At 39.9% G+C, this 22,416-nt stretch overlaps 2 protein-coding genes across 9 annotated transcripts in view; both read left to right on the top strand.

Annotated features, from left to right (window-relative positions):
* The first annotated feature begins 87 nt into the window (after window positions 1-87).
* LOC138193916 (protein starmaker-like) lies at window positions 88-18,204 on the top strand. 3 transcript variants are annotated; one of them, XM_069142227.1, is made up of 33 exons: window positions 88-356; window positions 474-533; window positions 1,823-1,894; window positions 2,472-2,540; window positions 2,669-2,737; window positions 3,340-3,411; window positions 3,502-3,573; window positions 3,712-3,768; window positions 4,649-4,720; window positions 4,811-4,879; window positions 5,212-5,283; window positions 5,373-5,441; window positions 5,765-5,836; window positions 5,926-5,994; window positions 6,225-6,296; window positions 6,383-6,448; window positions 6,569-6,625; window positions 7,652-7,714; window positions 7,815-7,865; window positions 8,012-8,083; window positions 9,265-9,318; window positions 9,829-9,894; window positions 10,149-10,223; window positions 10,298-10,357; window positions 11,249-11,335; window positions 12,072-12,128; window positions 12,247-12,339; window positions 12,507-12,557; window positions 13,179-13,232; window positions 13,996-14,073; window positions 14,186-14,225; window positions 14,631-14,682; window positions 15,096-18,204. In XM_069142227.1, the coding sequence occupies exons 1-33, from the start codon at window positions 354-356 to the stop codon at window positions 16,051-16,053; spliced, it is 3,003 nt and encodes a 1,000-aa protein (XP_068998328.1). In that variant the 5' UTR covers window positions 88-353; the 3' UTR covers window positions 16,054-18,204. The 3 variants fall into 3 exon arrangements, with proteins under 3 accessions (XP_068998328.1, XP_068998327.1, XP_068998329.1); XM_069142226.1 differs by having other exon boundaries at window positions 11,246-11,335; XM_069142228.1 differs by lacking the exon at window positions 9,265-9,318 and having other exon boundaries at window positions 11,246-11,335.
* A 1,332-nt stretch (window positions 18,205-19,536) lies between these two features.
* LOC138193915 (calponin homology domain-containing protein DDB_G0272472-like) overlaps window positions 19,537-22,416 on the top strand; it is a 27,548-nt gene continuing 24,668 nt past the window's right edge. For 3 of the 6 annotated variants that reach the window (XM_069142222.1, XM_069142220.1, XM_069142219.1), the window contains exons 1-5: window positions 19,537-19,805; window positions 20,812-20,867; window positions 21,810-21,836; window positions 21,935-22,000; window positions 22,272-22,316. In XM_069142222.1, the coding sequence (XP_068998323.1) occupies window positions 20,820-20,867; window positions 21,810-21,836; window positions 21,935-22,000; window positions 22,272-22,316 (186 nt within the window). In that variant the 5' untranslated portion in view covers window positions 19,537-19,805; window positions 20,812-20,819. The remainder of the gene's footprint in view (window positions 19,806-20,811; window positions 20,868-21,809; window positions 21,837-21,934; window positions 22,001-22,271; window positions 22,317-22,416) is intronic. The other 3 variants (XM_069142223.1, XM_069142224.1, XM_069142221.1) reach the window with 3 other exon arrangements.

Here is a 22,416-nt window from a genome sequence, read left to right as displayed (position 1 = left end):
CACTTGAACGCAGCACAAGGGCGATCTCCCCAGGTGGGGCAGACACTCCCTCTCCAGGACCACAGCAGGCAGGTAGACCACAACAAAACTGGATCCGCCAGTTTCGGAGTTGTCCGCCTCATGAAAACTCAGACTTGTGGGAAGTCTCAGACCATGTTTCTTTTTCCTTTTTTTTAATTTATTTTTTCAGAAGAGCAGGGAGGTTCCTGAAGTACGCAGCTCAGCGAGTGAAAACAACAGATCGGGTCGACACGAGAAGGACACAAACCCGAACTGAGGACGTTTATTATTTATATTTTTTTCTAACGTCGGTTAACCAGAGAAACAACGGAACATTAAACAAGCTTTTCTAAATGGTGAGTTCACGGTTTAATTTATTTTAAATAACGGCTGACAGACGGAAGTTTGCCGCAGAAATGTCGACTAAAAATAAAGTAAATGTATTTTATAAAGTCACGTGAAATGTTTGACAGGACCGGTACGATCACCTGGATTTGGATCTGGACTGTGACGGAGGAGGAGGAAGCGTCGCTGTGAGTAACTTGAACTAACTTCACTGTTTATAAGGTTTGATTTTTCAACCTAAAGTCACTTAATAACGATTATTTTTGCACTTTTCTCACTCCAGCTCTCACTGAAAACGCAATGCAGTCCATGGATAGCTGCACATTTTCTGTTTTTAAAATTTGACTTTGACAACGACTTGAGAGGTTAAATCTCAGAGTTTAAGCATTAATTTGAATGAACATGGCCGGATCATTCTGCCAGGCCGCCCCGGGGCAAACATGTACCACTGGGGCCCCATTAACCCCCCACAGCACAAAAATACAGAACGATGGATAAAGCTTTACATTAATTTTTTTTTAATTACAAATCTCACGAAAGGACAGTTGTCTTTCAGATTCTCTACACACTTTAAAATTTCTTATTTATATATAAAAAAAAAAACAACAACAACATACTAATCTCATCTAAATCCACTTTCGAAGGTGTAATTTTTTGTTATGTTGTCTTTTATTATCTTTTATCTCATAGTGCTTATATTTTTATTGGAGGATTAATAGCCTGTTATGTTTGATGCTTTGCGTAGTGGTGTCCAAATCTGGGGGTCTTGGCACCTCAGTGGGTCTCAAGATGGATCTAAAGGGTCGCGATGTTAAACAAAATGAACAGAAAGAGAAATAATGTATCTGCTGCATGAAATTGATTTGTTTTGTGAGACATTTGTCACATATTTAGCTTTTTTCTTGTTAAATATAGTCAGTTTTACTCATTCAGACTTAAAAAACATTTTGATTTCAAAGACAGTGTTGTCACATGCTTATGTTATACTTATGTTATACACTCTGCTGTATCTTCTGCTGTCGCCATTGTTGCGGCTGGTAAACAGTTGATAAATTTTAGGGATCAGAAGCCAGAAAACACTGTGAACCACTGGTGTGGTGTCTCCTTCTCCTTCCTTGCAAATATTCAATATGATGAATCCTCCATGAGTTATAAACATAACAATCACTTTTTTAAATTTTGTTTTTAATTGTAATCGAGTTCAAGTCCAGACATGAAACCAGCTTAAAGTCCAGACTTGAAATTTGAACACGAAGCTGGACTCGGAGAAGTGAACGTGAAAATACATCGTGACATCCTTAAAATCAGGAATGGATTCTCAAACACGTTCAGCATATTTTCACGCTTCAGTCCAGACAGCAGAGCTGCGACCTGAGAGGCAGCTTCATATCATGGCAGTGTTTGCTTGAGATGCATCATTTTGTTAAGATTTGAATGTATTTCTTAAGTGTTTGTCTCTTCTTTGCTTCTCGTTCAGCAAAAAGCAGCGTTATTCGGTGGGATGCTCAAGAGATCCTCCAAGTCTGCAGAGCCGTCTGTCCAAGCGCAGGTGAAGTTCTACCTTTAATATGATAACTTTACTTTAAACCTGTAAAATAAGCCGACGTAGGTATTCCTTCAGTATTCATGCTTGTATGAAGTTATTAAGTCCGGTGCAAGTTTTTTTTAGATCTGCAAAACTGGATTGCCACAAAATGTAGAGACAATTTAAACTTGATGGTTGTACTAAATTATCTTTTTTTTATTTTATCCATAATATTCATCCTCACTACTGCCCGCCTTAAAAATATAAAAATTAAATAACATAATTACCAAATACGTCAATATTTCAACATCCTGTTAAGAGTATGACATCAATTTACTTTAATTCAGCTTTTAAAACCAGGAATAGACAACAAGTATGCCATGTCATGATTTTACAATATCCAAACTCTTAAGATATATGGCCTTATATAACTATATATATCATATTGATATCATATAAATATTTTTCCCAGCCTTACTTTAAATGCAATCACACTGCTGATATGCAGATCAATAAGATCAGAGTAATCGCTCAACTATAAAAATCTACAATATTTAACAGCATACGTTCACACAGAAGCTTTATTTTAACATTTTTACAGGACAGTTTATCAGTCAGCAGTGAACTTTCAAAGAGCGAAGACAGTCTGACCGACAACAACAACACCAAGGTGAGCAGGAGGTTTCTCGGGGTTGTGTTTGATAATTCCTGATAAATATCCTCAGTGGTTTTTTTTAGCATCTAAAATGATGTTATTATTATTATTGTTATTATCATTATTATTTATTATTATTTCAGGACAAAGGAGGAGTGTTTAAAGGAATGTTTAAGAAGATGACCAAATCTGACAAAGAGGGTCAGACACAGGTTTGTGGTGACGTCTTTAATGTGCTGTACGTCTTGTTTTTTTATATCTTAAAAAATGCAACTAATTTAACTAAAACTGAATCGGTCATCACTTTTTTGATCACCAAATTATTAGTCAATACAAATGTGAAACATTATCCAGTACGAGCTTCATAAATGTGAGGATTTCCTGCTGTTCTCGGTTTTATATGACTTGAACATCTTTGGCTGTTGATTGGAGAAGCAACTTAAAGGCACTCTGGGAAATTCTTGGCAATTTGAACTATTTCCTGATGAAGTATAAACAAAACAGTTAGCTGAATTGAAACAGATTAATCAATTATGAAATTAATCAGCCTTTATCACCGGCCTATGTAAGTGCCACATGTGTAGAGAGGTCAGAGGTCACTTGAAGTCACAGGGGAAGTAAGGCATTCATCAGGTTGCTTTAATTTTTAACAAATACATGTTTTTATTCATTTTATTATACATTTTTAGTAATTAGTCTGAAAACTCTAACCTGTGTATGTTGCACCTCAAAAGAAATGTGGGTCACCATCACATGAACTTTAACATATATTTAAATTTCAGTGAGTTATTCGACTTATTTTGCATGTTAACAGGCCACCATGACGTCACAAAACCCTGAACTATCTGCCAGTAGTGACAGTTTAACAGACAACAAGTCATCAAAGGTGAGTTCTGCTTTGTTATATTTCTCTTTTTCCTACACAAATAAGTTGTTTTAGGATTTTTAAACTGAACTCTCTACTTTTTCTCTTCAGAATAAATCAGGTGTGTTCGGTGGGATACTGAAACGATCTCCTCGACCAGGACACGCCCGCAGGCCTTCACAGGTGAAACATTATCCTCTCTTAGGTGTCATCCATCCAATGAAAGATCACCAGAGAGAAACAACCGATGCCTGAAATGTGAAATATACAGGTATTGTTTCAGTTTAGTAAAAGTCTGACAAATCGTCTTGTGTGCTTCAGGATCTTCTGGAGCTCTCGGACAGTAACGACAGTCTGTCTGAGAACGCCAACACGAAGGTGAGATTCATCATTAAATGGTCAATTGAGCAAAAAAAAAAACCAAATCACAAAGAAGCACTTGTTCTTTAAGAACAAAACAACTCCGAGATCACAGCTTAAAGAAAAAGTGCAAGAAATAATGCAATGCAGAAATTGACAAACAAATGAAATCAAGCGATATAGATGAGACTTAATGTGACATTTACAGCACGATTTCCATTTTAAATAAACATGATCAGATTTATCAATCTTTTTGAATTCCAGTATAGTAAATAATGTCTATCAGTCAACTACGTTAGAGTTGCAACTAACAATTAAATTAAATTTCTCAGCAGATTATTTTCTTGATTAACTGACTCTGGGTTTTGCCTGTTAAAAGTCAGAAAACTCTGAAAGCTTGTTTTGTTTGAGCGACACTATGTAACCCAAAAATATTTAATTTACTGTCAGTTAGACCTACAAAAAAAATCAACAATGAATTGAGCGAGTTTTGATTCGTTGACAAATATAAGCTGTAAACTAAATTATCTCCATTTTCCTTTAAATCTATCCTGAACTTCAGCGTATTTAACTGCAGTGACTAAAACTAAAAGTGGAGAACACATTTATTTATACAAATTCCAGTAAAAGACAGCTTTCCGAGTGTTCGCCTGCAGTATGTTGGTGATTTTGACCCCCAGCAGCTGCGTTGAGTTTGAATCACTGAATGGACAATTTTTGTTTTGTGTGCGTTTGTTAAAGTGAAAACCTGCATGCATCAGCTATTTGGAGGAACTGCTGGCAAACATGTGGAGCAGTAAATCGCTGCCTGTCCATCGGATGGCTGCTCCAGTTCAAAATACAAAGGAACTGTTTTTGTTTTATTTTAATTGTAAATTGTGACTTTTCTGACCTCCAGGAGTCAGGAGGGATGTTCAGTGGGATGTTTAAAAAATCCTCAAAGCCTTTTGGAGCGCGGACACAATCTCAGGTATTTGTTGTGCAACTAAACACTCACACTTTTACCTCTGTTGGTATAAATAATAGTTGTTGAAGGACTTTTTTTTTTTCTGGCCTTCAGGAGGATTTGTCTGCAGGCAGCGAGCTCTCAGGCAGCACCGACAATCTGTCCGTCACCAGCAACACGAAGGTGAGGTTTGTAAAAGCTGCTTTCTCCAGCTGCAACTAGTTTCATCATCAACTTTGAAACTAGAAACAATGATAAACAAACACAAACAAAACAAAATACAAAGTCATGCGATGTTTCTGTAACCGGCTGTCGAGGTAAACATCCATGCATCAGTGATTTGGAAGAAATGCTGGCAAATATGTGGAGCAGTAAATCGCTGTTCCAGCAGTTCAAAATATAAAGGAACTGATTTTTGTTTTATTTATAAAAACTGCTTAAAAAAGAAGTGCTTTGGTAAATTCTCTTCCACTGTTGCAATTAATTAATTTTTATATGACTTCTTTGACCTTCAGGAGTCAGGAGGGATCTTTGGTGGGATGTTCAAAAAGTCCCCAAAGCCTTTTGGAGCGAGGACACAATCTCAGGTATTTGTTGTTCATCTCACTGTTCGCACTTTTACTTTTTACTTCTACTGATATAAATATGAATTGTTGAATTTGTTTCTGGCCTTCAGGATGATTTGTCTGCAGGCAGCGAGCTCTCAGACAGCACCGACAGCCTGTCCGTCACCAGCAACACGAAGGTGAGGTTTGTAAAAGCTGCTTCCTCCAGCTGCAACTAGTTTCATCATCAACTTTGAAACTAGAAACAACGATAAACAAACACAAACAAAACAAAATACAAAGTCATGCGATGTTTCTGTAACCGGCTGTCAAGATAAACATCCATGCATCAGTGATTTGGAAGAAATGCTGGCAAATATGTGGAGCAGTAAATCGCTGTTCCAGCAGTTCAAAATATAAAGGAACTGATTTTTGTTTTATTTATAAAAACTGCTTAAAAAAGAAGTGCTTTAGTAAATTCTCTTCCACTGTTGCAATGAATTGTGACTTCTTTGATCTTCAGGAGTCAGGAGGGATCTTTAGTGGGATGTTCAAAAAGTCCCCAAAGCCTTTTGGAGCGAGGACACAATCTCAGGTATTTGTTGTTCATCTCACTGTTCGCACTTTTACTTTTTACTTCTACTGATATAAATATGAATTGTTGAATTTGTTTCTGGCCTTCAGGATGATTTGTCTGCAGGCAGCGAGCTCTCAGACAGCACCGACAATCTTTCTGTCAACAGCAATACAAAGGTGAGGTTTGTAAAAGCTGCTTCTTCCATCTACAGCTAGTTTCATCATCAATTTTCAAACAAAAAGCAACAAGAAAACAAATACAAAGTTATTAAGGTGACCCTGCATGTATCAAGGATTTGAATGATAACACAGGCTCCTGTGTGAAATCCATGTCTGTCCAACTGTAATCTGAAACTTTCCTGAAATGTTCTCAAACTGTTTTATCGTGACTTTGTTTTTTCCTCCAGGAGTCAGGAGGGATGTTCAGTGGGATGTTTAAAAAATCCCCAAAACCCTTTGGAGCGAAGACACAATCTCAGGTTAGAGATGTGGAGTATCGTTGCAGCTCACTACTGTTAAGTGCGTAAAGCAGGTGAATAACATTTTTCTACATTTTTCTCTTCAGGATGATTTGTCTGCACCCAGCGAGCTCTCCGGCAGCAACGACAATCTGTCTGAGAACCACACAAAGGTGAGTTTTTTTTGTTTTTTTTTAAGCTGCCGCCTTCATCCTCAATTGACAGAATAACAATAATCACATCACGAAATAAATACAACATAATAAATGCTGGCTGCGTGTTGTTTTTCTCAGGAGAAAGGAGGAATCTTTGGTGTGTTCAGAAAAAAAGGGGCCAAATTTCAGTCTCAGGTAAGATGCTCCAGAGAGTCAGTAATGCTTCATAGTATCAGTCCAAGATGAGGGAGAGGATTATGACAAATAACTAAGAACCAACACGCCACTTCCAGAAGTTTCAGTGTGACACAAATTAAGAATTCAAAATCAATTAATTAAATTGCCCATTTATCTGTTTCTTGTACTTTCAAACTGACATTTTCAGGGTAGTTTAGGTCTCCTGCATGGCTGCAACCTGGAGACACTGTGAATACCGAGCTATAAGAAACACACAGCGCTGCTTTAAGACCTGTATGACTTCACAGATTAATGAATGCTGACACCCTGCTCACGTTTCACTCCACACACATTTACTATCGGTGTTGCCCAGAATTCCCTCACTAATCGTAACCTGAAGCCGTTTCATAAAGTGCCTGTTAAATTCATTTCAGAACTGGAACGACCACCTGGAGGTCGTACGCCTCCGCTAGCCACTCGAGTTGTAGTATACACGCCTGTTTATGCCACATTTCATAGCGATTTCCTCGAGCTGTTCCTGAGATATCAAGTTCATATTGGGGGAAACAGATGTGACCCTTCGCTAGTTTGAAGAGCCTCAAAGCGCCCTCGAGATATCGATTTCACAAGAACCGTACAAACGGATGAGACAAACTTTCACCGCTTTGACCACCAAACTCTATTGCAGTTCATCCGTGAGGCCGAGTGAACGATTGTATCACATGAAAATTCAAAATTCAACGAGTCGTTGCTGAGATACAACGTTCACGTGAATGTGCAGAAAAGCGGTCACAGTGACCTTGACATTTGACCTTCGGCCTCCCAAAAAAAAATCGAATCAGTTCATCCTCGGTATTAAATAAAAAAATGTTTCCAAGTTTGAAGAAATTCCCTCAAAGTATTGTCGAGATATCACGTTCACAGGAAGCGGACGGACGGACAAACCAAAAACCCGGCCGTGGCTATCGGAGGCAAAATACAACACTTGAGTCTTTTTTTTTTTCCGTTATACTCCAACTTTATATGCTGTTTCCTTCTGTTCAGGATGATTTGTCGCTGGATAGTGAACTCTCCAGCAGCGAGAATCTCATGGAGAAGCCTTCAAAGGTAAGTGATGAGGTTTACTCTACGTTTGACCTGCATCAACATCATATACACGAGATGATGAAAAGCTTGTAACCTGAGCCGCTCTGAATTCTCTTGTCAGGGCGGAATAGCAGCGAAGATCCTGAAGAATCCTTTCGCCTCCTCGTCTCAGGTTATTTTCTCTCTCAGCAAATGCTGCGTCATATTCATGTCACGCTTTGTGATTATTTCTTTCTGATCAGTGACAAACAAAAAAAGAATCATTGTAAGAAATCAAACAGCTTCATTCATGGGATGAATTCCGTCTGCTCATTGCAGCATGAGAAGCAGACAGACTCGGACGACGAGGGTCAAGCTGAGAGCAGCGGGAAGTCAGCAGGCAACAAACAGGTGCTTCAACTTACTTCACTTGTTCCTGTTTCACTGTGAAAATGATGTTGTTTTATTCACTCGACACTTTCCACATTGAGGGGAAGAACTTCTATATTGTTATCGTTCAGGGAGAAGCTCGCTGCTTTCTATTCATGCAATCAGCAGTGAAAAGTCTTGCGTGTGAATGTGTGAATAAGAGGTTTTGTGAAGTGATTTTATTCTCTTTAAAAAGAGAAAAGTCCTGAGTCAGGTTTAAGTTTCTGATCAGCTTCCCCACAGGCTCCATCTGCAGTCCAGCCTGACTCGTCCTGCCTGGTGCTGTTGAGAGAGTTATACCTCCAAGTTTTTAAATCTCAACAGGAAAGTTTCAAATTTCTATGATAAGCTCCTCTTGCAGACTTGTTTTGCACAAACCAGGAAAGACAAAAAAAAACTGGGTCAGGGTGGAAACGATATCGCAGTAGGAAGTGTAAAAGAAAATGACTGGGGAGAGAGAGAGAGGGCAACAAAGGTCCCCGACTCAACCCAAACCTGCTGTAACACTGCTTGTGGTCAGAGCTTGAACCCATAGACTGTATTGAAAAGTGGACGTAGCTTCCGGTTCTGACAAATGAGGCCGATGTGTAAGTGCTTCAAACTGCAATACCACTGAGGGCCACCAGAGGGTGGCTCCAAAAAAAAGCCTCTGGCTCTATAGACTCCCACTCAACTTCTCTCTTGAAATGCAAAGCCAATACATTTTCTCTGAGAGTCATTATGGTGTCATTCGCTAAAGTCGCTCCTTCTCATTAGTTTTCTGATGGTCCATTTGAAGATAATCCCATTAGGCTGTATGTTTGGGGGGCGTGTCTGTTTGAGTGACAGGCCTGTGGTGCAGTCAGGTTTCCTGCTGTAGATGGACTTTTGGGTTTCCCAATCAGATCAAGTGAGACTCCTTGCTCCTCCCCAGCTCGTCCAAATATGGTCATTTCTGGCTTCAAAATAGAAAGATGGCGACGGGGGAAATCTGCTCTTGATGCTTTATAACGGCAGCTCACAAACCAACGGGTGACGATGGCCGCTTGCTTGAACCCCCTCCCCCAAGGCCTCCAGAGGTTCCCAATGCTAATCACAAAACTGAACTATATGAGGAGGAATACGAGAAAAAATAAAGCAGGTTCAAATCTGAAATGTTTCTGGTGATGTGCCCTCCCTCTCAGAACACCATGGTCCAAGCCATGTCCAAACTGAATCCTTTCCGCTCAGCCAATAAAGTAACTATGCTGTCGAGTGTGTTTGGTGATGGCGGAGGTGGTGGTGAGGACGGGTGGTGGTGATGGGACTGTGACAGTGATGATGCCGGTCATCTCTGTTGGTTTTTGGTTCATTTTAGTCGTGACGATGTGCTGCATACTCACAGTGGTTTTACATGTTATACTGATTGACTAAAAAAGCGCAGTTTTTTTCTATCCTTCTAGACAACCATTGGCTTCCATTCATTTCAGTACAGAGTGAAAATCTATGTTTTTTGTTTTTTTTGCAGCTTAAAGCAGATAATATGTTTTTTCTTTCTTTCAATAACACAACTCAAGCGAGTTTCAGTAGAGAGTCACATGATTTTTCTGCCATATTGATTTAATGGAAATCAATGGCTGACATAGAAGGGTAGATAAACTACATCTGAAAACCCCCCAAAAAAGCATTTAAACAATTCTGCTATGGTCCTTTAAACACTGCACAAGTAATCTGATTTTAAAAGCTAATATTTGTTGCCCTTATTTCAGAAAGACACTGAAGACAAGGAGACACTCAAGGAGAACGAGAAGCACGTGGAAGAGAAGCCAAAGCCGGTCAGTCTATTTATTGCATCGCTCGTGAGTCATCAGTGACCACACACACACACACACACACACACACACACACACACACACACATCCGACACACATCGACACAGAGCTGATCAACTTCTGTCCAAAATACCCTCCCGGCTCGCGCTCCTCCTCTTCCGTCCCTCCACCACATCCTCCTGGTTGTCAGACCTCCCCCGTCCTCCCCCGTCCTCCCGCTCCGGTACTCTCAGTGACTCTCTGTGTGTCCTTGTCAGGTCAAAAGTAACAAGATCCAGCGAGAAAGGAAGGACAGAAGTGAAACGCCGCCGGTCCTGACCAGACGAGCCGAGGTTGAGTCAAACACAATCTGCCGCTCGGTGACGCGAGGCCTCTGAGACGTCTGACTTTTTGTTCTGTTCTGCAGGAGATGAGGGGGACGTCCGCACACGACAAAGTGAAACCGAGACGAACCGAGGATAATAAGGTACAGTTCACAGATTTACACAATGATACATCTTCCTGTTGTCCGTGGAGGTTTATTTTGCTCAAGTTAGAATATAAAATTAAATCATTATTGCATTAAATAAATCCAAATAAATCTTAGTCAGCCATAAATCTACAAACTTCGCTTTTAAAAGAATCAAAAAGGGTTAAAGTTTTAATGCGTTGACGGGAAAGAATCATTTAGGTTGACGGGTTTTTTTTGGATACGAATTTTAATGTCTGCGGGAGAAGAGGGACATGAGCAGAGAGAGAAAAGAGAAACCGTCCGAGGAGCTGAGCTATATGTGTTCAGAGAATAGCGGCTGATTGCATCAGTTTGTGTATCGAAGCTGCACCTCGAGTCCTCGGGTCGTCGGACACTGTTGTGGTTTCAGGTACTGACGTGTGCTCACAGTACAAGGCTCAGACTGATAGAAGGCTTTTCTGATATTTTAGACGAGTATTGACTGCTAAATATCCGATATTGGCTATGATGGAGGTTTATTTTTGACTGCGGCTACAAAATAAGATAAAACTTCAAAATAAAAGTTCCCCACTGGTCAGAAATGTGTTAAAAATAGTTTTCTGATGTTTTCCATTCATTCTGCAGACTGATGTACATCCAGCTTTGAACACTTTGTGCTTATCTTAAGTCTCAGTTTAACACATGAATAAACAAGCAGGGTTTTGTGACATCAGAAAGAAGACAAATGATTGTCCAACATGAGACTTATTCAAATGTCACGAGGAAGCTTGAAGCTGCCTGATCAGTTTTATTTGCCGGCATAGGCATGGTCAGATTTTTAAACTGAATATTGCTGCAATAATTTGGCTGAACGTGACTCAAAATATCATCGTGCAGAACATTAATTATGTCATTCATTTGCAGCAGAGCCAGTTGGGTGACGAAGACGTCAAAGAGGACGAATCTGCTGCAACTAAAGACGGTGATGAGATGAATCCAGCAGAGAGCAGAGCGGTGAGTCTTATCTGGTCATCAAACACGTTTCACTTCTCATCCTCAGTTTTAGTTTCAGCCACACCAACAACAAAAGTACTGTTCTTCCATCAGTGTTTAAATCCTCATGGTGTGGTATGAACCCTCATCTGTTACCTGCAGGTGAAAACAAACACAAAGTGGCACATCTAACTTTTCTAGTTCCTGTTTCCTTCTTAGCAGGTGTTTCGTGCCACTGTCACGCAAAATACATGTTGTACCTTCAGGCTACTATCTCATCTTCATCATTAGTCACATAGGAATTTCAAATTTCAAATACTACGCTGCGTTTCTCCTTAAGCAGCTCTTCGTGTTGTTAAAATCCTTATTTCACACTGTCTGTCAGTGTTTTATATTCTGCATCATGTTCTTTTATCAAAACGTTATCATGTTTATGTTTCCTGAGTGAAATATTCAAACTCGAGATATATTTTCTATCATAAGCAGCTTTGAAACTAGAATTTTAAATGTGTGAACACTGTTTGCTGTGCAGTATGAGTTGGTCATTAAAGCTGCAGCTTGTGAAGGTTTTTAAAGTGGTGTTGTTGTTTTTTTTAAAATCTTAGAGTGATTAAAGCACATTTCCTGCCCAGATTTTGTTCTTTCATTCAAACACAAATCACCAACGGCTGGAATGAAATGCAGTTCTTCTGGTTCTTGCTGCTCTGTCACCTCACACTTTGTCAATGTGTCCTTCTCTTTTTTTGTTTTCCTACAGACCAAGGTGAAAAAACCGAAGCACGCCAATCCATTTATGACACGAGCTGCAGTGAAGGTACATGACAGCCTACATGAACTGGGTTTATGTTATATTGTGCATAATTCAAAACATAAACAAATAACTATTTATTTCATGAAAATGTTGAGACTTTACTGTGGGATTTCTTCTTCAGGCTCCGTCTGATGATGAAGGGCTCAAAGAGGATGACGAGTCTTTATCCACAGAGGAAAAGAAAGAAGAGGACGGCAAGGAGAAAACAGAGGAGGTCCGTTAGCTAAAATCCATCTGCTCCCTTTGTTCTCGAACTGCTTTTTGGTTTGATAGTTGTCAGGAAGAAAAGTTAATTTAACTATAATTACTGCAGAAGGACTATTTCAGTCTTTGACCTCAAAGTAACCCACTAATCCTCTTCTTTTTGGTTTTTCTTTTTAGACCAAAGTCAAGAAACCCAAGAGACATAATCCCTTCATGCCTCGGGTCAAGGTAACATTCAAACATGTGATGTGTTCAAAGTTGTTTCCTCTTGTGTGGACAAAACCAGTTTGTTAAAACAACACAGCCTGAATGTTCAACTTCATCCTAATAATGATAATCAGATGAGGATATTTCTATTAAATTACTCTGGAGCCTTTTCTGCTGACAAAAGACCCATCAGGGGTGTTAACAAACAAAACAAATTTTTTTTAATTTGCTTCTGGTGGCATTCGGTTGGGTTGAAATCTCATGATCTCGTTGGTCGGACTCGTCATTTAAATCTGTCTTTGTGACCCATTCACAGCTTTTGTTGTGCTTCTTTGCTCATTTCCTTTTTGGGGTGTTTTTAAGTTTTATCACCTGTTTTGTATGTTTCACGCAGTCCTGCCTTGTTAGTTTGGCAAGGTGAGTAAGTCCGCATACCTGAAATTCCCAGCACATCCTACTCCTATTTTATGAGCGAATCACTGAGCTCGTCACGGAGCTGCTGAAGACCAAAGAAAAATATAGTTTGCCCTTATTATTTTTTTTCCCCACTTCGACCTTGAGATCAATATTAAAATTCATATTAATATTCCGATGCCTTTAACTGTGTATTTGTGTGTGTGTGTGTGTGTTCATTGGTTTCAGACCAAAGCTACACAGAGGAATGTGCAAGACGAAGCCGAAGGCAACACAGCAGAGGTACGGAAAATTCAACGTTTTGAAGTTTTGAAGTTGCGTTTCTTTCTCTCTCTTCTCCGGTCGCCTCTTACACACATCCAGCTTTTAAAACTGAAGACGTCCTTCAACCTCCTCTCGCTCGGTCTCTGTCAGCGTGTTTGTCCAGCAGATTGACGCGCTGCAGTCTTACTCATTTCGTTTCAGGATGACAAAAGGTCCGTTTCAGTCACCTGACCCTCCCCTCCTCCAACCCACAGACTCATTTTTGTCTCCAGGGCGTCCGCTCAGCTCCCAGCAGAAACTGTTCTCGCCAACATGTGTTGTTGTTTTTCTTTCCTTTCCCCTTATGGACATGAGACCCACCCCCACACCGCCGCACGGTGTTCGAACATGTCCTCGGCGTTGGAAGATGGGACGAGATTGAATCTGCAAATGTGCCCAGACTTGTTTCTCTGCTTCCTTTTTTCAAAAGAGTCCATGGAAGGTTTTGGGCCTTTTTTGTTTTCCTTTTTTTTCTTTACTTCTGCAAATACAACAGAAAGAAGCCAGTAGACACAGAATCCCTTTTCACCAGCACTTCCCCCTCTTTTATCTGAACATAAGGCGTGTTAAAAGTGAAACTGAGAAAACGCTTGATAAGTTGATTTCAATTCTTCCACTGTGTGTATGTCTCAGACTCGCTCATATCCTGTGCACTTCATCTACACTCAAGACTTTAGTCTGCTTGAAAATAATCCTGATGTTGATATAGGAATTTTAAACTGTATTATTTCTGTTGTCTCAGAATGAAGGTGGAAACAGGTCCTTGTTTGACCGGCTGGAGGACTTCCGTATTGATCCTGCACAGCCTCAAGGCAGTCAGGTTTGTTTCTGAGGAAAAAAATATGTAAACATATTGAAATTTTAGTACGATCTGCTGCTTTAATGTTTAGGAAACAATCATGTAATCCCATACAAATGTTGTGGTGTTTCAGGATGTGGAGGATCTTATGGACTGGTGGAACACGGTGGAGCGTAAGTTGCACACAAAATGTTTTACACTTTTTTTTTTTTTTTTTTCGGTTTTTGGACTCGAGAGATGAATTTTGAACCACTTACAATACTGTATATGAGCAAAAGTATGCGGACACCCCTGTTTTAATACTGCAGTGTGCCGTTTTTCATGGTTTGGGTAAAGGACGGGCTGATGCAACGAACCCATCGAATGTCTTTGGGATGAACTGGGACACAGACTGCGAACCAGTCTTTGTTTCCTGGCGTCAGAGTTCGACCTCACTCATGTTATAGCTGCAGATTAATGCTCGTTCTTCACAAATCAAAGTCACATGTGGTTGTAAAGTTCTGGTGTCCACATACTTTTGGCCGTGTAATGCATGTAACGCGATGAGAAATCATTCTTTATTGCTTTTATTTTGTCAGCGTGGGAAGACACGCCTCAAGATGAGGACATGACAGAAAAAGAAGAGGCCAAGTAAGTGAACGTTCAACTAGAAAAATCACGTTTTACTATTTTTAATCTTGTTTCTGGTCTCTTCATTCAGTCTCCCAGAAACAACACCACTAATAATCATCTGGTCAAGTTTCCTGGTTTTTTTGGGTGGATTTCCGAAGTAGAGAGTAGAAACATGTCTGGATTATCCAGAATAATCAGGATGTTGTTAGATGCCTTCTGTTAGAAAGACTGATTGCCACTTTTTAAATGCAATTCCTCGATACTTTGAACCCCAGCCCAAATTTTACTGGTCTCCATTTTATTGGAGAAGAGGCAGAATTTTTTAGCTGGAAATCTCAAAACTTGAGAAAATACAACCACGACTAACATGATACAAGATGGCCTTTTGATGCCGACTTAATTGTGTATTTACCCCTCAAATTTCTCCTCAGTGCGTTCGCTGTGACTGCAGAGAAAGTGCAGAAGGGCATCCGCGTCTTCAACAAGCTGTTCTCGGAGCGCGCCGAGGCCCTCTGGCAACACGTCATCAACCTCAACGCCATTGCCGACAGCCTGGACAAGTTCAACAAGAAGACCAAGATCGCTCAAATCACCGGCGGCTCCACCAGCGCCATCGGGGGCGTCGCCACCATCGCCGGCCTCGCTCTGGCTCCGGTCACCTTTGGAACCTCTCTGATTGTGACAGCGGTGGGATTGGGCGTCGCCACGGCAGGCGGACTGACATCGGCGGGCGCCGGCATCTCCAACCAGGTCAACAACTCCATGGACCGCAAGAAGGTGGAGAAGATTGTGGAGGACTACCAGGAGAAGATGTTGGACCTCAACAAGTGCCTGAAGTTCATCAAACAGGGGATCGAGAACCTGCGCAGGTTCGACCTGCTCCGGCTGAAGAAAAACGCGTACAACCAGGACTTCCCCGAGCTCAACAGTAGATTCTACGAAGACGGCGCCATGGCGGGAAAGGCCATCCTCATCAACGCCAACGAGATCATGCGCGTGGTGCAGATCGCCAACGTGGCCGGCAGCACGGCGGCCAGGGCGGTCCAGATCGCCAGTATGGCCACCGGCGTGCTCACCGGACTCTTCGTCGGCATGGACATCTACTTCGTGGCCAAAGACTCCAAAGAACTCAAGAAAGGGGCGAAGTCCGAGTTCGCTGCCAAAATCAGGGACGTGGCCACGCAGCTGCACGACGGTCTGGTGGAGCTCAACAGCATCCGAGATGAGCTGCAGTCCACGGCGCCGGAAAACGACGCGGGCGACCCAACGGAAGCTTCGGACAGTTACAAGAAAGAGAAAGAAGACAAGGACGACAGTTCAGAGGAAGACGAAATCGACCGCATTAAAAAAGCCATCAAAAAGGACTACGAGAACCGAGAATATGTTTGACACATAACAACTGGGAAAAGACTTAATCAGCACTTTATTGTTGAGGTTTTATAGGAAAGATTGAAGCGTTGTCAGGATCCCAGTTCCCCCCGTGCACAAAAAGTTCTGGCCCGACACGCCAGCATGCGCTGTTGGCATCTTATGAGACGGTTAGTGCCAATTTCTTAAAAAGAAAAAGTACAATCAGGCGCATTTTGAATGTCTAAAAAGGAGAAAGAGAAAGTAGAATATCGAAACCTTTCCATCGGGGAACTGACTTCCTCAAACCTACTCAACATTTACACTACGCTGGGAGGAACTCAGCTTTTCCAGTAGATTTTGTATCATTTCTGCTTCTCTGGCATTTCGGTCATTGTGCAAAACTGCCATGTTTGTTGAGGTTTAACTAAATCATGTATTTGGATAGTAACATTTTAGATTTATCAAAGAAATAGGTGCAATAAGTATCTCCTAGACTTTACAGTTTAAAGTGTTGGTTAGACTTTCCTCAGATTATATTGGTTCATATTGAAACTCTGACCTGGTGTAGAGATTCTTTATACTCAGAGGGACGATCAGGTGCCTTTATTATTTATAATGCTTTAGAATTAAATTATGCTGCTGTCTGGCGTTAGTCTGTGTCCTGATGTTGTTGTTTTTGATGGCTTTCAGGTCTGCAGTGAAAATCCTTTCCGCATCCTCTTCTTGAGGTTTCAATCTGATGGGTGATGTTTTCTCAATATTATTGGTCTCATTTTGAAGAATGACGGCAATTGGTTTTGTCTTTAGATTTTTTTTTTTACTAAAAGAACAAATAAAACGCCAAAACTATGATGAGTAAGAACCAGACTAGTTGTTTGTAAAATCCAAGTTTGGGCGTAAAAACTTTCCTTGAGTTGGTTTCTTTATTAACGTAAGTGATTCAAAAGATTCTGCTCAATTAACAACTAAGGAAAGTCTGAGATGTTGTGGAGGTAGTCTGATGGTTGTCAGGTTGCTCGAGCCAAAAGCAATCAGCCGTGTAAACAGGAAGTAAAATCTAATTTCCTATCTGGAACTATCTGATTAAGCTTTTGTGAACCATGTTTTCATATTAACTCTTTCCTGTCCCCCATTTAAAATGTTAAACTGCTCACATATTAGCAGGCTAACGTTAGCTCGGCCAACCGTTTCTGGGTATAAATGTTGTTGTAGCTGCTAAAGTCTGTGTGATTAATAGAGCTTTTTGGACAAAGCTCGTTTTATATGAGGTATACGTCCACTTAGTAAACACTCCACAAGTTTGAATTCATGAACTCGTGCAATTCACGCTACATGTGAACAACATGAGGGGGAGAAAAATCATGAAAGCTTACTTGAGCTCAATTAATACGGCAAAAAAATGAAAATGTCATTCCTGTCAAGACCACTACAAAGATGGATTTTGGTTTTTAATCGTCTCATCTCTCAGATGATGATATATTTCAGCTCACCAGGTGTAAGATTTCCCCGTTTGATGACTGGAGTGACAAAAACCAGCCTGAGGTCTGTTTGATGAAATTCATATTTATTTTTCATTTTTGTTGAGGGCAGAGTTGTTAATTCAATGAAACCTTTTACGTGCAATATTCTGTCCGTGTGTAATAAATCTAAATATATAATTAAAGGCCGGTGGAAAAAAATTCATCTTTCAGTCTGGGCTTTTTTGTAAAGTCTTTTAAAAAGGACAAACACTTAATTTCCTTCCACCCACAAGACAAACCGCTATGTGGATATTTACTCGGCTAGTAATCAAGATAAACTTGTTTGAAGTGTTCTTCTGCACTGTTTGCTTTTCTTCAGAGATTTCAATAATTAATGTAGGTGAAGTGTGCTGATGTCTGGATGTCCAGGATCTTGTCCTTGATGATGCAACAGAATGTGTGGACAATGTTGATCCTTTGGTTTTTGACATTATTAGTTCAGTATTGCAATTAATCAGAATTTTATTGTGATTTTGTTTTATCTCATTTATTAATATTCACATTGGAAACAGGCTACACATTATAATTTACTGATCTTGTTCTTACAGAATATTTGACCAGTGTTTTATCACAAATTTGCTCAGGAGGTAACTTTTATTATCAAAAGTTTTGCTGTTACGTTTATATTTTTCCTTTCCTTGGTCATAGCTCCCATGACAACATTTATTTGGGACCGTCTAAAAGGAATTTGGGAGCTCTTCGATTGTCTTAAGACGAGTTTCGTTTCCCGGTTTGTGACCTCGCCCGACAGTGATGACACGATGTGCTGAACTTTGCGTACACTTTATGTCACTGCAGCAGGGTGAGAAAATAATCCAATCTGGAAAAAGATGTTCAGCTTTTAAATCTGTTATTAGTTTAAAAAAAATAAATAAATGGACTTTCTCTGTAGATTGTAAATATATTGTAAATATAAAAATCTCCTCAGTATCTCTTACACATAATCAGTGCAGACCTGCAGCCCTCTTTATATGTTTTGGACTTCTGCCAAACATGATTGCTACATATTTATATTTTCTATTTTGGAGCCGCTCTCATCACGTCTTGGATTTATTTTTACATGTTCTCCACACTTGTGAAACTGATGAGTCAGAGTCACACCGCTTTCCACAGATACAGGTAACCCACACACTGGCCACGCCCCTTTCCCAGGTGAGTCAACAGCCAGAAACCAGTGAGGAGACAAAAGACTTCAGATCCTGCATCCTCTTTGTCCGCAAAAAAAAAAAAAAAACAGGTGAGAGACTGGAACAGTTTTCTTATAGAGGTTTGGTGGCTGAGGTTTTTTTGTGGCAGGAAATTCTCTTTAATTTCTCTGTGAGGTTTTGTGGCAGAGAAGCTCTCAGGGTGTGACCTGTTTTGTGTAAGATGCTTTGTTCAACCTGAGTGGTGAATGATGTCGCGTTTGGGTGGTGTCGGGAGATAGTCCTATTACTCAATCTAAAGGTGAATACACTCTAGAAACGTGAATATGAGAGGGACAAGTAGAGTTCATGGTTAGTTGACATGTAAAAGTGGAGCTGCATCAACAACTGAGACTGACCAGTATATTATTGTTTGTTGACATTTAATGTCTTGTTTTGTCCCGACCAACAGGCCCCATCAGAAGAATAGAGTTTATTATCACAGGGTACTAAAGGAACTGGAAAATATTTACTTTCAAGATGCTGGAATCAGAAAATGTTTGCATTTTTCCATTAAAAAAAAAAAAAGAAAAAAAGAAATTACTCAAAACAATTAATCATCAAAAATAGTGGGCAATTGATTTTCTGTTGATCAACTAATCGATTAATTGACGAAATGTTGCAGCTCTTATATTAAGTAGACATACATGCCGAAATAAAAGTAGAAGAATATATAAAATGTAGAATTAAAGTAGGTACAAAATATTATAAATGAATGAATGAAAAGTAAGTGAACCATGCAGACAAATAATCTGTGATAATATATAATATATTACATACAAATATTTTTATGATGACAATAGGAAAAAAATGTCACTTGTTAATTTTTTAGACATTATTAGTGTCTTTTATTTTGCATTGAAAAAAAAAAACAGAACAAAATCCGTCGGGGAGAGTGAGGCGGACTTGAAGCTGTGATGTCGGAGCTTTTGGGGGAGTTCATGAACGCGTCGTGCGTGCAGATGTTGTTGGTGAGGGTGTTGAAGTTTTAAAAACTCCTGGAAATCTGTCGACAGCGAAGGAGCCGTCCGCTCCGTTTGGACGTCATTCTCTACAAATTAGGTCCCAAAGTGTCTCCAAACCTCCGGTAGGTGAAACCGCTCACTCTTGACATCAACGGGGGTTTAATTTTTTTTTTTTTGTGGACAATTTTGACGACGTTTCATCATCATTAATTATTCGTCCGGTTACCGAGTTGCTGTCAAGTGATAGCTAGGTTTTTTTTTTTTTTTTTTTTTTAGCGTGAATGCTAATAATAAGAAACGTTATCAGGACAAACTGTAAGACAACAAACATGCTGCTGGAAATGTCACTTTCTAAGTGAAAGTGACAACTATAACTGTTTTTATTTTCACTATTAATACTCAAGCGTTTCACCATTTTGTTGTCGGTCTCTGGTCAGTGATGTTGGCGTAAGCTGTCATATACACTATTTTTTTTTTCTACAGGTTTATGGTAATTTTTGGTATGTATTTATATAATATATTTATTTAGTATAATTACTGTACGTCACTCATGAATATTAACCGGTGTTTTTAACCAGTTTGTGGAAGGCTTAGGTGCACATGTTTGGTACAGCAAAACGTATGTTTTACAATCAAAAATATGCAATTTCACAGAATTATTTTGCATTATTATTATTATTAACAAATCTGGGTAAAATTTTCCAAAACTGTTGGAAAAGCTAGAGAATATAATAAACAAACAAGAGCCGAAAATCCTGAAGACAAATCTTGGTAAAGAAGTCTACTGGGGATCTAGTAAAAGTAATTTAATTATTTTTATTCATCCAATAGTGCATAAATTTTGGCTCGCATAAAGTAAATACTATATCAGCTGTATACTATTTGTCAATAGCTAAAATAAGACATATATTCTATTAGTATGTTGTAAAAACTGCCCTGGAAAAGTTGTGATTTTTCCTGTTATGTCTGCTGATTGGTGGAAGTTAATTTGATTACATTTTTTTTTACTGCTGCTGCTGCAGTTGGCATTCAAAGAGGCATTTAAAGAAGAGGCCATGCTCTCATCACAAACCAGCACAAACCTGTGACGGGTCCCGTTTAACCCTTTATGTCTTTGTGTCTCTCCAGCTGGCAGCATGGAGGCGTGTATGATGAAGCCAGAAGTCAAAAAGAAACCAAAGCCGGTGAGAAAATTTACAGCGAACACACAAAAAAACCCCGCAGAAATAATGCACAGCGCAGTCTCAATATAAACAACCTCTCAAATATCATCCATGCCGTCCTATAACATATTAGGCAGCACTGAGCCCATGAAAAGTTTCTTTTCATCAGTTAATTTCATGCAAACTTCAGTAAAACAGCAGTTGTTGCCCAGTTTTTGGGCTGGTTGGCTTTTCCAAACAGCTTGAAGAATTTACACAGTTCGTCTGTGGATTTATTCGTCTCAGCGTCTTCTCTCTTCATACTCTGTAATCCGAAGGACTCTGGGGGGACCAAAAAAATCTGTTGCTCGACTCCTTTCTCTTCTTAGATGGTCCTTTGTGATCCTGGACATCTGTTTAAGCTTGTCGTCAAGCTGCAGAATAAATTTGGGACAATCAGACGTCTCCCTGATGGTACTACAAGATGGATAAGAAATTAGTCCTTTGCACAGTACTGTAATATAATCACGTGTGTTGAGGACGAGTCAAAAGTGCTGCAAGATTTCTCCCGTCAGTTCCATTTAGTGTAGCTTCACCAGATTAACGTTTGTTTGATGTTACAATTTAAAAGTTATCAAGAAAAAAACCCCAATCAATATCGAAAAGACAGTACATGAAAATTCACCGTAGCACAACACGCTTCCCGGCTCAGAGCAGCGATTTAAAAAGATCTGACACAATATGCAGAGCTCAAAGAAATGTTGATGCATCTCAACCCTCAACACACATTTAAGCGTATTTATTAATATTCATAGTTTATTCTAAGCGTTTATCTGTAAAACAGCAGAGCAGCTGCTGGTTTTTATTCTGAGTGACTGAGAATGAATCGATGTTACTAAAACTAAATTTCCTGTATTGAAGCGTCGCCGCTGTTAAAACACACTCGGCTCTCACAGCGTCTTTTGTTCTCTTCTCCGTTTACAGCCCAAACCTCCTCCAAAGCCTGCAGAGGTAATAAACCCAAACCTTTCCTTAACTCTGTCATTGAGTTTATCATGTGTTTGCCGTGTTGGCACATAAGTGGGTTTTAAAATGAACTGCGTTCACAGGGAAAAAGAAATGACCCAGAGAGACCCGAGGCAGCAGCTCGTGTGCCGCCGCGACCGACCGACGCTGTAAGTCCAGAATCAAGAGTTCTGTTTGTGTGCAGAACCGCAGACGGACAGACACCGAGGTCGTAAGAGCGACCGATGATTCATAGTCAGCTGTGTTTCACGGTTCATTCAATGTCCGATGTGTAATTTGAAATCTGAAAATGTATTTGGTTCATTGATCCCAGAGTTTATATACACACCAGGTGCTGGTTTAGGCACTAAAACCTGATGAGGGCTGAAATGAAAAAGAAAATGGTCGGTGTTGATTTTTTTTTTTTTTTTTTTTTTTCAGGAACTGAGTCAAACACAATACAGAGTGAAATGGTCAAACGGCGAGGTATTTACTGCAGATGTTGTTGTTTTTTTTTGTTATAAATGTGTTTACGGGCGAGATAGGACACAAACGGAGGCAGGAGGTTTAAAGCACACAAAAACTT

This window comes from Embiotoca jacksoni, unplaced genomic scaffold (genome assembly GCF_022577435.1).
Source record: "Embiotoca jacksoni isolate LCO1_2020_lvr unplaced genomic scaffold, fEmbJac1.0.p SCAF_99, whole genome shotgun sequence".
Lineage (NCBI taxonomy): Eukaryota > Metazoa > Chordata > Actinopteri > Embiotocidae > Embiotoca > Embiotoca jacksoni.
The sequence above is the reverse complement of the archived record's forward strand: the minus strand, read 5'-3'. Positions and strand labels throughout refer to the sequence as shown.